This window comes from Pleurodeles waltl, chromosome 9 (assembly GCF_031143425.1).
Source record: "Pleurodeles waltl isolate 20211129_DDA chromosome 9, aPleWal1.hap1.20221129, whole genome shotgun sequence".
NCBI lineage: Eukaryota > Metazoa > Chordata > Amphibia > Caudata > Salamandridae > Pleurodeles > Pleurodeles waltl.
The window spans coordinates 1,001,232,153-1,001,248,042 of NC_090448.1; the positions used below are offsets into that span (position 1 = coordinate 1,001,232,153).

Genomic DNA, 15,890 nt, shown 5'->3' on the forward strand with positions numbered 1-15,890 from the left:
GCTGAAGCATTCAAGCATATGTTTTCTCAAGTTCTGATTCGATTATGTTATTGGTAGTCATTAATGAATTAATTCTGATTTGAGTGAATAAAGTTTGATCTAACCGGATGACTTTGTATTGTAATTAATAGGTAAATAAAATGTATAAAGCGTATAATTGAGTTGTGGTTTTTCATGAAATGTTGACTTATTGTCTCATGCTTAATGATTCTCTTAGTGGTTGTTGATTGATTACATTGATAACTGATGTTTATTGATTACTACATAGATAGGATACTTCATGCGATCCAAAAGGTTAATCGGCCAATACGCATCCCCTTGTAAGTTTACTTACTAAGGACCAGGCGCGCTTGCACTACCATGCTCCAGTGGGACCTATGTGAGTAAAATACAAGTAACTGAATGACCATGTGTTGTAGGCATGAAATAAATTACCAGTTATTCAGCAGTATAAAGTCATAATTGGCGTGTACACGCTGAAAGCTTAGAAGCTGGAGAAAATGGGGTTCCAACATTTGCCACGAAAAACAACTGCAACTGATGTCGTGTTCAACAAATTTTCTTTTCTTGCACTTATTTTAATGATGGTGTTGAAAAATACAATGGGGTACAAGGTGATGGAAAAAAGCACAGTAATTTTACAGTTATACAAACACAATCCCCCGCCATAGGAATGAAAGTTGCATCTTTAATTATAAAAAAGGAACAAAGCAAACTATAGTTACCAGTTGTACACCGTTAATTAATTTGCTGAATTGTTGCTTATTGAATTAGTTCTAATTCCCAGTAATAACTAAACATGGATGCAGTTACAGAAAGCAAGGGCAAAACAACAGTCTAAACAAGCCAATGCAACAAAATAAATACATTGAAATATAGCCACACAACACTTCCATTCTTTGTTAGGTCTGGGGCTCCGATTATGCGGATCAATTGCTTTTAACACTCACAGCAGCCAAAGAAAATATAAAACCACCGTAGCCATAAACCCCTGGGTCTAAAACTTCAGATTACGTTGTTAAAGTCCACCAATGAGGCCACAGAAATACCGTATAACAACTCCTGAGTCCTTCTCATCCTCTTTCTTTGCTACTCGTGGCACCAGATATAAGTAACTCTTGTTTATTGTTCACAGGAGATTGATGTGACTGTAAGATATCTTGATATCTTTCCTGCAAGGTGGGTGGGAGGGCATACGGAGTGTTGCATGCCCAGCTATCGTCTGTTGCAGCAGCAGACACCTTTCATTCACCCTGCACCGTGGCCACTCTCCTGAAGATATGTTTGGGCATCCACACACACACTGCACTGTGACTAGAGGGGAGGACTTACTCCACTTTATGCCCACCTCACAGCAGATGTGAGCAGGGAGACCGCTTTGTCCCCTCTCATCGCCACACCTTGGCGCAACTGGACATTCTTCTGTAAGTTGCAGCATGCTCATTTAAACAGGATAGTTTATGGGCTTCAGGAGAAATCTGTGTTGAATTCCTGGAAGTTTTGCCCACATAATTAGGCACCTCGGCTATACTTGGGTGAGTGGAACCTCAAACAGTGGGGCATTACATAGAAAGGCTCAGAATCACAGATATTTTATGGATGCAAACTGAATGGAGGAGTCCTTTGGCATGGTTCCTGTTATGCTATATATGGATTTAGAAAAGTAGGTGGCGACAACATTGTCACTGCAGAGGAGCCTTTATTCTGCACCTCTAGCAAAGAAAATGAATGATGTTGAATCATGGAGTCGTTATATGGCATTGTTATGGCCTTCCTTGGTAGGCTCTTACCATGTGATCTGCAGCTTTAGACGCAAGGTTCCGTGGGTTTTGTGCTTTTTTTTGGCTGCTGGGAGTAGAAAAGGAAGTGAATATGCAAAATTCCTGTCTCTGTGTCCCTAATGCAAGTGTAAATTAGCTTAACAATAACTTGGACACTCTACACTCACTATCTGCGACGAGGTTGGAAGTTTACTTCACCTGCTGCTGGTGCATGAAAAGCTCTGTGGTGTAGAGGGCTGTCCCAAATCATGTACCAGTAACATCAAGTAACTCCAGAAAATGGCCCCCATTGCTTCAGGAGTATACACTCACTGCCCTGGAATTAATGACTGTCCAAACCTCTTGATCCCAATCCTATTGCTTGTTTTTATCCTCGCGTAGGTGGGAAGGTAGGAGAAGACAGGGATAGACAATTTATATTTTTTGCCATGACAGTCTTCCATAAAAATCAGATTGCTTATTGTGCTGTAACTTTAATTTAAAGATTGTTTTACGGTTCAAATGTGGGTAAACATGTATCTGAATGAGATTCGAACACTGCTGCTATAATATTTGAGATTCGAGTTTCAAAGTTTTACAGTTTATTAATTTTCTTAATTACTGCCTGTACCATCAGCACCAACAGAGGAACAACTAATGAGGCGTGGATACAAAACTGTAAGCAAGGAAATAAAAAAAAGACAATACTGCTTCAACAAATCAATGGCAAAACACTAAATACATTGAAGCATTTACCACACACACACACTCTCTCTCTCTCTCTCTCTCTCTCTCTCTCTCTCACTAGTTCGTGAAAAAAAAAAAAAAAAAAAAAAGAAAACTGGGCGATGTCCAGCTAATGATGCCCGAACAACGATGGTGGAGATGACGGTCCTAAATTGTACCCAGCACAGTAGTCCCCTGTATGTCTCTGGAGGTTCCTCAAATTTATATTAACACATACTGGAATCTTTTAATGTTGCAATTGTAAAAATCATTCTTTAATAACCATATTCTTATCATACATCAAACGCTCTTTGTTGAGGCTTTAAAAATAATGTATTTGGGATTTCTATCTCATACCTTCCTCAGGACCAAAACCTTCTGTCAAAACAATCTGTATCGTTGGTTTCCATCGGAAATAAGGGTAAAATATTTCTCCGAAGTTACAGTAAAATTCTTACACTCCGCTGATTCACTTTACTGAGGAAGACCACTGTGTAGAATACACAGATTTTGACGACGCAGAACACTGCGAGTAATCAGGTGTCTAGTTTAGACAGTATTAGACGAGAAATATTGTGACCATTCCTTCACAAGCATGCGCCCATTGCTGAGTCACTTACATCACAGTCCTCCCAACCCCATTCCTTCCTTCTTCCAGATGGGTCACTCAAAGGAATGGAGGATGGAAGATTGTTTTCTATATTTTCTCTGGTGTGGTAGGGGACCTGCGACAATGAGATTTAATTGCGGTTTTGCTTTAATTTAAAAACCCTATTTACAATGATAAAGGAGCCTACTGTCCGTGAATGAGATTCAACAGCTGAAAAACAGTCAGAGTAAGGAACTGAAAGTCATGGGTGTCAGGAATACTCAAACTTGAAAGTAAGCATCAACAGCTCAGCAGCATCCTGCCACCGAGAGCACGTCATTGGTCCAGCAGCAGTTCTGCCTGCCTGAGGGCGGCCCTGAAGTTCTCTCTGTCCTCCTCAAAGGCCTTCTGCTTCTCAAGGAAATGCTTTCTCTCCTCCTCAGCTGCTCTGCACATAGACTGGATAGCCTGTGGGAAGAGTTGACAGGTTTATTTCCACTTTTCAAGAGCAAATGTTACAAGAAAAAGCATGGTTTTACACCCACAAAACGAGGGAAAACTCTGAACAAAGGCCCACATTTAAACCTATGTGGAAGCATCTCTTACATTCTGTTTTCCGGCATATCATAGTCACCAGCATTAAATTCTCCGTATTAATGTGGTGTGGTGGACATATGTATGTTGGAGAGAAACCATTCTCCTGCTGTCTAGATATGTAAAGAGGCTCTACAAGGCATGTCTGAGAGAATCCCTCTGGTGCACATGCAGCCCTTTTGAGGGGACGCCATATACAATTGTCATTGGTGATGCCACTTGATGTGTCACACTTGCACAACTTCACTAGGAGAAAAACTATTTGTTAAACATGCATAGTACTGATAAACCGGAGCCTGAGGTCCGACCTGCTTACTTCAGTGCAGGTAGGTGGCCTGAGCCCTTGATCATGTAACAACTAAGCAAGAATGATATAAAATTACCTAAGTTTTCATAATACAAACACAAATGCCACCACTCCTGCTGTTCAGACCGTCTGTACTGCCCATTCTCAAGGGTGTTGAATAACTGATGAAAAATGTACTTTCCACTGGTAACAATAGCTCTGGTGGGAATATAATCATTTTGAAGGTTCCACACCTTAAGAAAATCACTCCAGGTTTCAGACTGGTCTGGAAAACAATTCCTCAGCAATAGCTCTCCAGTACCACCGGGTATCAATATGCAGCATTAGACGTGGCCCTTCCTACTTAATATGACTTCATTAGAGTAGATTAGTATCAACCTGTGCACAGGTATGGGTTCCCAATACTTTTTTCATCCCACCAATGAGGTGCGCAGAGAGGAAGTGAGGGAGCAGAAGTGACAATAACATTACACAACATGCTTGCATAACGTGAAATTTTATTATTCACTGCATCACTCATGGAGAAAAGGTAGGTCAAAGGTTAGCGAAAGTAAGTAACTTTATGCTGATGGATACATTTTCCTGCAGGTTCCTCACCTTATGAATGAGCCCTAACGGACTAGCTTTTTGTCAGCCACAGTACAAGTAAATGTGTCAATTTTTTGGCCACTTGTCTTCAGTGTGTGGATTTTCACCTAGTGTTCCCCCACTTGTCCTTTCAAGGGCCAAGGGACTGAATGTGGCACCACTTGGCAGGGTAGAGGTCTCAGCAAGAGAGCCCAGGTGCTGGCAGATGAAGTCTTTGATGGCTCTGAGACTTTAGAACATGGGGCAAGTTCAGGCCAAGCCCTTGGAGAATCTTCACAAGCAGGATACACAGCAAGGTCCAGTCTATGTCCTCTTTAAGGCAGAAGCAGGAACTGCAGGCCAACCCAGCAAAACACACACAGGAAAGGGGCAGCACTCCTCCTCCAGCTCTTCTCCTTTGCAGAGGTTCATCTTGATCCAGAAGTATTCTATAAATCTGGGGTTTTGGGTTCACTACTTCTACTCATTTCTGCCTTTGAAGTAGGCAAACTTCAAGGAAAGTCTGTGTTTGCAAGATCCTGTATTGCCCAGGCATGGCCCCAGATCCAGCCCAGGGGGCTGGAGCCTGCACTGCATGAGGAGAGGCACATCCCTTTCAGGTGGGTCAGCTCCTCCCTCCCCACTCTAACCCAGGAGACTCATCAGGCTATGCAGGACATTCCTCAGCTCCCTTTGTGTCACGGTCTAGAGGGAATTCACAAACAGCCCTGGTGTCAGTCTCACCCAGACATGGATTCCACAGGCAGGCAGAGGCACAGAATGGGTAAGCAAGAAAATGCCCACTTTCTAAAGGTGGCATTTTCAAACAGACAATCTAAAAAACAACTCTCCCAAAAGATGTATTTTTAAATTGTAAGTTCAGAGACACCCAAACGCCAAATCTCTACCTGTTCCCAATGGGAAACTGCACTTAAAAGATATTTAAAGGCAGTCCCCCTGTTAACCTATGGGAGAGATAGGCCTTGCAATAGTGAAGACCAAATATGGCATTATTTCACTATCAGGACAAGTACAAGTGGGTACCCTTGCCAGGTCGAATTGGCAGTGCAAAACTGCACACTGCAATGGCAGGTCTGAGACATGTTTACAGGGTCACTTATGTGTATCGTACAATTAGTACTGCAGGCCCATTAGTAGTATTTGATTTATAGGCCATGGGCACCTCTCGTCCACTTTACTAGTAAATCAAATATGCCTATCAGGGATAACCAATCATAATCACAATTTATACAGAGAGCACTAGCACTTTAGCACTAATCAGTAGTGGTAACATGCCCAGAGTACCAAAAACCAGCAAAACCAAAGTCCAGCACACAGTCACTATTACAGGAAGCATATGCAAAAAGAAAGGGGAAACTATGCCAAGGATGGCAGGTCAAACAATGATCAAAAAAACTAAAACGCGGACATCAATGTAACACAATTAAAGTTTAAAAAAATGAAAACATTTTCCATGTGGGTTTCTTACAGCTCTCGAGCCAAGGCAGGAGAAGTATGGGAAAATACTTTCAGTGAGAAAGGAAGAGGCACTGCGTGGGCCAGACTATAGGGATCCGGAGAGCACTTGAACATGATCTTACCCGCCTAGAGCGAGAGATACATGATGGGGATAATGAGCAAAATGCAGACCAAGAGATGCAACAAACACGGCGCCACGTACAGGAAGCATACTCCGAAGCCCTGGAAAGACTGCAGTGCCATGACTACCAGAGATACCTGTCCTCGGTTCATGAGGAGGATGGCAGGACTGGAAGAGTTCTAGCTCGACTGGTGCATCCGGGTAGCAGGACCACCCCGATCACTAACATCTGACTCACGGACGGGAGGTGTGAATACTCCCTCTCAGGTATTAATGCTGCATTTCAAAACTATTACACGTTCCTTTATAGGCAACCAGATGAGGCACTGCCTCGGACATTGGAGCGCCACTTGGGTGTGCTGCTGATGTGTGCGCTCGACCCTGCTGCCAGAATATCTCTGGGTGAACCAGTAACACTGGACGAGGTCAAGGCTGCTATTAAATGGCCGGGAGCGGGTTAGAGGCCGGGCAAGGACAGGCTCCCTATGGAGGTCTACAAGTCGTTTACCCACATCTTGGCGCCCAAATTGGTAGAGCTATATATGGAGGTGTACGAGGAGGGCACCCTCCCTAAGACCTTGAGGGAGGCATTAGTAGTCCCCTTACCTAAAACACAATCCAAAGAGGCTACAGTGTCAGACTCCCGGCCTCTATCTATGCTAAATTGTGACTAAGATATTGAGCAAGGTCATGGCTAACCGACTGCTCTCCTACATCACACAGTTAGTATACGATGACCAAAACAGTTTTATACCGGCACGCAGCACATCCCTAAAACATAGGCAGCTGCATTTGCTCCTGCGTGCTCCACCGGAACTGCAGAGTCCTGGAACTGTGCTTCTCTCAGTTGATCTGGAGAAAGCATTTGACTCATTGAGGTAGTACTACCTCAGGGCGGTGATGATCTGGATGGGACTGGGTGACAGCTGGGTGCGATGGGTGGAGTTATTGTATAGCTCTCCAGTGGTGGGGGTGAAGACAGGTAAGACGATCTCAGAGATCTACAGCATAAATCGTGGTACCCGCTGCTGGCAAATGCAGGCCGCCCTGACACCTGGACTCCCCACACGTTCAAGTATCTGGGGACACAAATATTCCACGACCCTCAGGACTTGCAGGATGGTAATTTGGGAAAAGCACTCTGATCGCTGAAATCCTGCGTGGCATTTTGGCGCTCCATCAGGCTGCGCTTTATGACCCGGGTAACCCTGACTAAGATGATTATGCTACCCCATTTCTTATGTTTTTTTTTTTTTTTTTTAAATCAGTCCTCCAGTGACCATTCCAACAGGCTGGTTTAGGGACCTGGGTGCCCTCCTTAGGGAATTAATATGGGATGGCGGCAGGAAGCGAACCTCACTGACCACGCTTCGTTGGCCCACGAGAGAAGGAGGCATGGGGGTACCCGATTTCGAGTTATACTACCTGGCAGCCCAACTACAGTGGATAGCGAGGTGGCTAGCGGGCAGGAATCTCCCGGACCTTGGCACAACAACTGGGAGGGACAATGGCGACCTGTTAACAGCTTGAATGCTCGGGTCGAGGGTTCTCATTCAGGACCCGAATGCCCTGCTGACAGTGGCCCAGACCTGCTGGAGGCGGAGCCTGAGGCGCACTGGAGTGGCAGTCCTGTATGCACCTGAGCTGCCACTGGTGGGACTACCACATGGTACCCCGGTGCGGATCTTCATGACGCACCGGATGAGACAGTGGACAGAAGCAAGGGTGGTGACACGGGGTGACTGTTTTCGGGCCGGTGTATTGGTCCCATCTGAGGCTCTCACGGCTGAGACCGGCTTACAGGCTGGGCAGTTCCTTACCTATAGTGCACTGAAGCGAACAATACAGAACCAGTGGAACACAGTGAACGTGGAACCAGAGGCGCACAGAGTACAGCAGATCCTGCTGTCAACTGGTGACGATTCTTACCTCGTCACCCGGATTTATAGAGCCCTCAATAAAATGACCCTGAAGTCTTTACAGGCTCTGAGATCCAGATGGGAAGTGATGCTGAGCAGGGAACTGACAGAGTCCAAGTGGCAGAGAGTACTGGCTTCTCCACATGGGGTCTCCTGGAACACGCAATTTAAATTTCTTCAATACAACTACATTCTTAGAACATATCTACAACTGCATAGGCTCTGTACGATATATGGAGGAGAGCCTAGGGGGGTGCCCAAGATGAAATGCTCCGGACCCAGACGTTGACCTCATGACATGGGAGTGCTCTGTCTTACAACAGTTCTGGCTCGGGGTCCTGAAAGCGCTAGGGGACACCCTGGGTCGTCCGTTGGCGACTGACCGTGAGGTCTGCCTATTGGGGTTGTTTCCTAGACCACCTAATAAGAAGGTCAGCAGTAGATTTCTGGACCTGGCATTGGTATTAGCCAGACACAGGATAGCCATGGACTTGAAGTCACTTGGGGGAGTGGGGGTGGTCAGACAATAGAGGAATGATGTGACGAAATGGGCGCGGGTGGAAACACGCTCCTTGAAGAGGGAGGATGAGCGGGGAGTGCGGCAGCGCCCCATCGCCTCTTTGTGGTCAGAGGTGGTGGAGACTTGGGAGAGAACTAAGGACTAAGCGACAGGAGTCAGGAAGTGGGTGACTCATGGGGACCAGGATACAGAACCCAAGATAGAGGAGGCCATGTGGAATGAACGCATCCAATGGATGCCCCGCAGATACCTACCTGGGTGATAGGGGGGGGGGGGGGGGGGGGAGGGTAAGAGAAACAAATGGGTCTGATGATTACAGAAAGTTAGTTTTATAGGCTGACGTACCTTAATTTCCAGGAGATGTCCTCTACTACACACAACCACACAATGTCCGGGGACTATTCCACACATTAGCACCCTCCCACCCCAGCACATAATATTATGGAATTTCTGACATGAAGGAAACAGCAGGCACAGAGTTTAGAGTTTAATGTTTAAATGTTGGTTAACTGCTCTAAATTGCTAAATTGTCTAAATGAGAACAAGAAGTATTCCTGATCTCTGGCTTATCCCCTACGATGCATGACCTATGAAAGTGAATAAGCAATGTGTCTGCTTCTCTTTAAATGTAACTACAAGTTGCAGCAGAGACACACTGTCCTACCAGTTGGGGCTAGTAACAATGACAATGTATATGAAACTAATATCAAATTGCAGTAATAGCTGAATATGAGATGCAATGATGATGAAAATGACAATAAATACATTAAAAAATAAAAAATAAGCGAGAAAGGGAAGCATTAAGCAGCTGTAGAAAGGCACCAGTACAAGCCTTTCCTCCTTTTCAAACAGTTTTGGTAGGTCCTAGTGTTCAACAAGCGGCTCAAAATGTGCAAGCTTAAAGGCAAGAGAAAGAAACCTAACAGACATATTGTAGAGGAGCCACAGTGTTAGAAACGGGGTCTCTAGTTGGCAGAGGTATTCACCTTTGTCCAAATAGGGACCACAATCCTGGTCAGGGTAAGTCACACACAATCCAAATGATCCTGTACCCACCCTCTGGTAGCCTGGCACTGAGCAGTCAGGCTTAACTTAGAAAGCAATGTGTAAAGTATTTGTGCAATAAATCATACAGTAACATAGTGGAATCTTTATCTGGTTAAATTAATGTCAAAATGATAAAGATTCAATAATCACAAGTAGTCAACAGTTGTCTCTTGGTTTCACAAAGTACCTGGTTTGCATCAAACATAACACCACGGAGACCGCAGAGGAGGAGATACAGGGCAAAAATAGTGTGTGCGTTGGATTTTCTGGCGCAGCACAGACGATGCATTGTTTCTTTCTATGCTGCAAGGGTCTTTGCGTCTATTTTTGGCACGCAGACTTAGTTCCTCACTGCGATGCGGGGATCTTTTTGACACCCAGGGATGATGCGTGGAAATCCTGGGCTTGTGGGACGTAGTCACAGGTGTGGCGATGCGTAGACTTTTCTGTGGCATAGCAAGCGCTGCGTCGATTCTTCACTCGGGAAGTTGGGCTGCGTCGTTCCTGTTCGGATGTGCGTCGATCCGGTGGGGCTGTGCATCGAATTTCCAGTCATGAGGCAGGTGTCACGTCGAACCTTCACTCGGTAAGTCGGGCTGCGTCGTTTCGGATCATCTGTGTGGCAATTTTCTCATTGCAAGGTAGGCTGTGCATTGTTTCCAGCGAGCTGCGTGTCAATTTTCGGCACACAAGGAGTTCCTTGAAGACATGAAGTCTTTTTGGCCCTGAGACTTCAGAAAACAGAAGGCAAGCTCAATCCAAGCCCTTGGAGATCACTTCTCAGCAAAATCGGAGGGAAGCGGGGCAGCAGTCCTTCTCAGCAAAGCAGTCCAGATGGGTCCTTTGGGCAACCAGGCAGTTCCTCTTGACAGGTTGCAGGTCCAGAAGTGTCTGATTTGGTGGAGTCAGGGACCCAGTTTATATACCCAAAAATGCCTTTGAAGTGGGGGAGACTTCCAAAAGTGGTTTGAAGTGCACAAGGTCCCCTTTCAGTACAGGTCTGTCTGCCAGGGTCCCAGTACGGGGTTTGGCAGTCCATTGCGTGAGGACAGGCCACTAGCCTCTGAAATGTAAGTGTCCGGCCCTCCACCCTACCAGCCCAGGAAGACCCATTCAGTATGCAGATGAGTGCAGGTGTGACTGAGAATCCTGTGTTTGTGGTTGTGTGGGTGAAATGCACAAGGTAGCTGTCAACCAGCCCAGCCCAGATGTGTATTGGAGACAGGCACAGATGGATTTTAAGTGCAGAGAAAGGTTCACATTCTAAAAGTGGCATTTCTAAAATAGTAATATCAAATCCAACCTCACCAATAAGTATGATTTCTTATTACCATTCTGGCCAAACTAAATAGGGCCTGGTTACCCCTTTCTGATCAGAATCTACCACCCAAACAGTGTATGAGGGTAGCTCTAGCTATCATGTGAAAGGGGCAGGACTCACAGTAGTGGAAAATGAATTTAGGAGGTTTTTCACTACCAGGACAGATAAAACACACATGTACCGGTCCCACCTTTTACCTATATAGCACCGTTCCCGATGGGCCTACCTTGGGGGTGACATATGTAGAAAAAGGGAAGTTTGAGGCTTGGTAAGTACTTTTAAATGCCAAGTCGAAGTGGTAGTGAAACTTCACACACGGGCCCTGCAATACAGGCCTGAGACATGGTTAAGGGGCTACTTATGTGGGTGGCACAACCAGGGCTGCAGGCCCACTAGTAGCATTAAATTTACAGGCCCTGGGCACATGTAGTGCACTTTACTAGGGTCTTACAAATAAATCAAATATGCTAATTTGGAATGAACCAATGTTACCATGTTTAAGGAGGAGAGCATATGCACTTTAGCACTGGTTAACAGTGGTAAAGTTTGCAGAGTTCTAAAACTAGCAGAAAGTATCAGAAATGTGGAGGGAGGCAGGCAGGCAAAAAAATTGGGGGATGACCACCCTAAGGCTGTCAGGTCTAACACAGCATGATGCTAATGAGCTCAAAACAAAAATGTTGCTTCAATTATATGCTCCGATGGAAGAAGTCAGAATAACTCACTCTTCATAGTGGAGCAAGGAGCTGGAGAGTGAGTCAATCTGGCTTTATGATGATAAGGGACCTTTTCTTAAGCTATTGGTTTAAAAGAGTTAGGTGGTTAAATAATACTTTTCAGCTTAAACTACAGTGACAAGAGTGATGTGATATTTTCTCACTTGAGCTCCTTCTGAAGTTTCTCCGTGGACACATAAGAAATTAAAGTCAATGAAGTGTCATCCTTCTGCTTCCTCATCCTGTGTATGTTACGTAAAACGTTCAAGTGGCTTCTCCAAAATGCAACACACACCATCAGTCAAGTTATCGTCGCCAGTCGACTGGACTACGGAAACACTACAGTCCATACTGAACACCGCAGGCAGCTTATCCTGGATCTCCCTTGTTGTTACTCGAGCCATAACAGATTATCTAAGGACACACTGATAAGAAAGCAAGTCACCCTCCGTTACCCATTCCTAAAGGAGAGAATACTCCCATGTCTACTCAGTGATGTGTACAACCAGGCTCCCATAATCACCATAGGTTTGTCTTCTTTGAATAAATGTCGGTTTGTTGTTGCAATTTCCCCATGTTCTTGTAACACCCACAGCGATGCCTTCTCTGTTTTTTAAAGTCCTTTTTAACATTTTCTTGCAGATGTCACAGTCAGTGACAGTGAGAGGGAGGCAAATCTATCATATAGACTTTGTGAACATCTGTTACTTTCTTTCTCCCACATGAAGGACATTTATAGACAAGTGATAGCATTCTGCCTAACGGTAAGTGGACAACTCGACAGAGAATGATAAAAAAAATGTTGAGTGACAGTAGTAGAATTATTTTTCATTGCTGAAAAACTCATACTCATGGAGGTATCCTTTTTTCATAAACCGGAAAGAAAACTCATGGAGTGAGGCAAAAGCCATTCTGGGTAGAGGTGCCTCCCATGTTTCTAAAGATAGGCTCCTCTGTGTTAAGTTTAAACCAACAAAGTTTGTTTTTGCATTCATGCCCTCTGATTAAAACTCTCATTGCACTATGTTTTCCTATTGAAAGATGCTAGAATGTTGTTCTATGAATAATTATGGCTATTTTTTTTCTGGGCATTCTTGAAAAATGAGATCTTCCATTCTACAGACTTATTGAGAAGCTGCATGGAGAAAGAAATTATTTGATGATGTTTCCATGAGAATTACCTATTGAATGGTGTTCCAGGGTCTGTACAAGCGGTGGGCAATTATTGAAGCATTTAATTTCAATGAGCATTCCTACAATGAAGATTTAAGACCACAGTTAAATAATCTGCATGAGGGAAGAGAAGCATTGCGAAAGGAAGGAGCTGTGCATCTTTGCCCTAACACAGTAATGCTTAATTGATATGTGTGTGATGTCACAAGCATGTGTACAACATACACACTAGCCAGAAAACAATATTCCCTTAGAGAATGAAGAAAGCAAAAACGACCAGATTATTAATCCTTTTAGCTGTGTATTACAACTGAATGTAGAGAAATCAAAGCTAAATGGGGCCTACACATGACTACAACTCAGTAGTGAAGGACTGCAAGCCTTTGCATCTCTTTCTATACCAGAGAATTCTTTAAGTGCCTCCAAGAACATTCACACTTACTTATTTGAGGGAGCATGTGTTGTCAATCTCGGGTATTGTTTTGGAAAAGCCTGAGAATGATCTCTACCTATGAGAACAGTGTGGTTGCTCAGACAAACATGTTTTGCAAGAAGATGAGCATGCATGTGAATGCAACACAGAAAAGGCTTTAGGTCTCATTATGGCTTTGGCAGTTTATTGGCAAGACCACCAAAAGACCGCCATGTTGGCGGTAATCTGACTGCCATATCAAGAGTCACATTATGAAGTCTGCCAAAAACACAGACAAAATTCTGAACCCACCAGGACACAGGAGGACAGAAAAGAGGCAGTTCCACCACCAACCCGACAATTCCACCCACCAAATTACGAACCACATTTCACCATAGTGGTTCTTCCATGGAAGAAAACCACTGGCAACCCGAAAGGCAGAGGTCACCACTCACTTCTTTCAGAACACATCACCATATTGGATAGTGTGAATACCCGACACCTGACACACATCCACACACCAGACACCTGCTCACACCACTAACACCCCTCTACCAGGCCTCGAAAAATCATAGAAATGTTACTAGACCCGCAAGTCGAGTGGCGTGAATAATCTACTCAACCTAACTGTAATGCATTTGACCCGGAAACAGGTCTCATATTGTGTGATCCTAGGAAAATATTGTATTTTACCGTCACCGTTTTCTTCTTTCTCACATATGAATGCACCTTCAAATATGCGAGTTCAGCATTTGTAAAAAAAAAAAAAAAAATTTTTTTTTTTTTTTTTTTTTAAAAATCCTCTTTTGTTTGATTAAGTACACAAAATTTTTGCTCCGTATGTGATAATTCTAGCCCACATATAGGGTACACATGATCCATGCATGACTTGCCTCTTAAGTTACTAATATCTTTGCCATCAGGGCAGGAGTGTTTCTCAGTTTATGTTTAAGCACTCACTTTTAATAAATATATTACTAAAGCATGACATGGTAGCGCACTGTCATTTACAGACAGTACATTTTCAAGACATTTCCAAAAACCTTCCCACTAACTTGCATCTTTACTGATAAAAATATATAGTTTATTAACAATCTGTGAAAATTGGGTTTCAGAACATATTTATAATTTGCACATCACCAATTAGTGTTCTGACCTTTTTTTCATTCTATTAAAATACTTTTTTTCCATCACACAGAAGTAGAAAAAAATAGTCTTTCAAGGATACTGAAATATATTTTGAAATCTTTGTAAAGTTGACTTAGTTATATTAATGTTGTGTGTTAGGAAATACCCAATACCAAAAGCCTTTCATTTCACAAAGGTCAGACATTTCAACTTACAAAATCCTGGAACTCTGCAGTCACAAGGAAAAGTATTTGGATTGGAAGAAGACAAACTGACTTTTGACCTCTGTCCCTGAATCTTATTTTTGTCACATTTGCTCTGTGTTCAAAGGCATCTTAATTGCTAATTCAGTTTCTAACTGAACAGAACACCTGTTCTTTGTCCACTCCCCAGAAGGGTGGAGTGGAATCTAAAAATAGCTCGACCTCATAAAACTTGCCATAGCGAGTGGCAATCCGTTGCATCCAGACCACCATACACATACCCTGAGAAGCCAAAATTATAAGATGTAGCTCCTGTACACCATAGGCACACAAACACATTTCAATCAGCACACACCCCACATCAGCGCAACTATCACAATACACACATCACTAGCATCCACTACGACCGTCTTCAACTCACACTGCAGCACCCACATCTCACCAATTACCTATCACTGCGCCCTTACACTCACAGCACCCCCACACACTGTCTACACAACCACATCCCCACAAAAACACCCAGGTTTCAATGATGACGAGTTGTGGGTCATGATGGATGATATTGTAAGGGTAGAGCTACACCTGTTCGGAGCACAGGTCCAACAAACATCTATTGGCAGAAAAATGGAGTTGTAGCAAAGGATAGTAGACAGGGTCAATACTGTAGGCAGTCATCCTCGCACAAGGGAGGACATCAGGAAGAGGTGGAATGACCTACGGGGAAGGTGAGTTCCCTGGCATCTAGCCTTACAGAAGACTGGTGGTGGGCCTCCCCCTACCTTTATATCATGGGAGAAGTTTTTGAACATACTGCATCCAGAGGGCCTCACAAGAATACCGGGAACTGGAGTCTGGTAAGTACCCACAGTGTTTGTGTCACACAATCGTCTTGTCCTGCATGCTTCCTCACCATCCAAACCCACACTAACAAACTATTTTAGTCACTACACGTTTCACCAAATCACCGCTCCACTGAGCCCAACTGCCCTCAGAGCCCTTGGAAATGTCACCTTAACTACAGGCTAATCATATCACTAAGACTCCCAGAATGCACTAACTCATCATTGTGAAAGCCTGGAATGTGAACAACACACTGCACACAATACGTGTAAAACTCAATTACTAGCTACACCATCTAGATTGTGCCAGTGAGGACCAGTACATGGCAATGATAGCAATGCAATGGCACAATCACAATAGCAACCAAAGCAAAACACAGCCACAGCTGAGTGACCATCCCTACTGGCCACAGATCAAATATCCCAAACAAAAAAAATAGACTGACCTTGTTTGGAAAGTAAAATGGCC

General features: G+C 44.0%; 1 protein-coding gene across 1 annotated transcript in view; it reads right to left on the minus strand.

Moving 5' to 3' along the window:
• Window positions 1-543: 543 nt before the first annotated feature.
• Window positions 544-15,890, minus strand: part of KNSTRN (kinetochore localized astrin (SPAG5) binding protein) — a 96,383-nt gene continuing 81,036 nt past the window's right edge. The window contains exon 9 of the mRNA XM_069208586.1: window positions 544-3,543. Within this exon, the coding sequence (XP_069064687.1) occupies window positions 3,412-3,543 (132 nt within the window). The 3' untranslated portion in view covers window positions 544-3,411. The remainder of the gene's footprint in view (window positions 3,544-15,890) is intronic.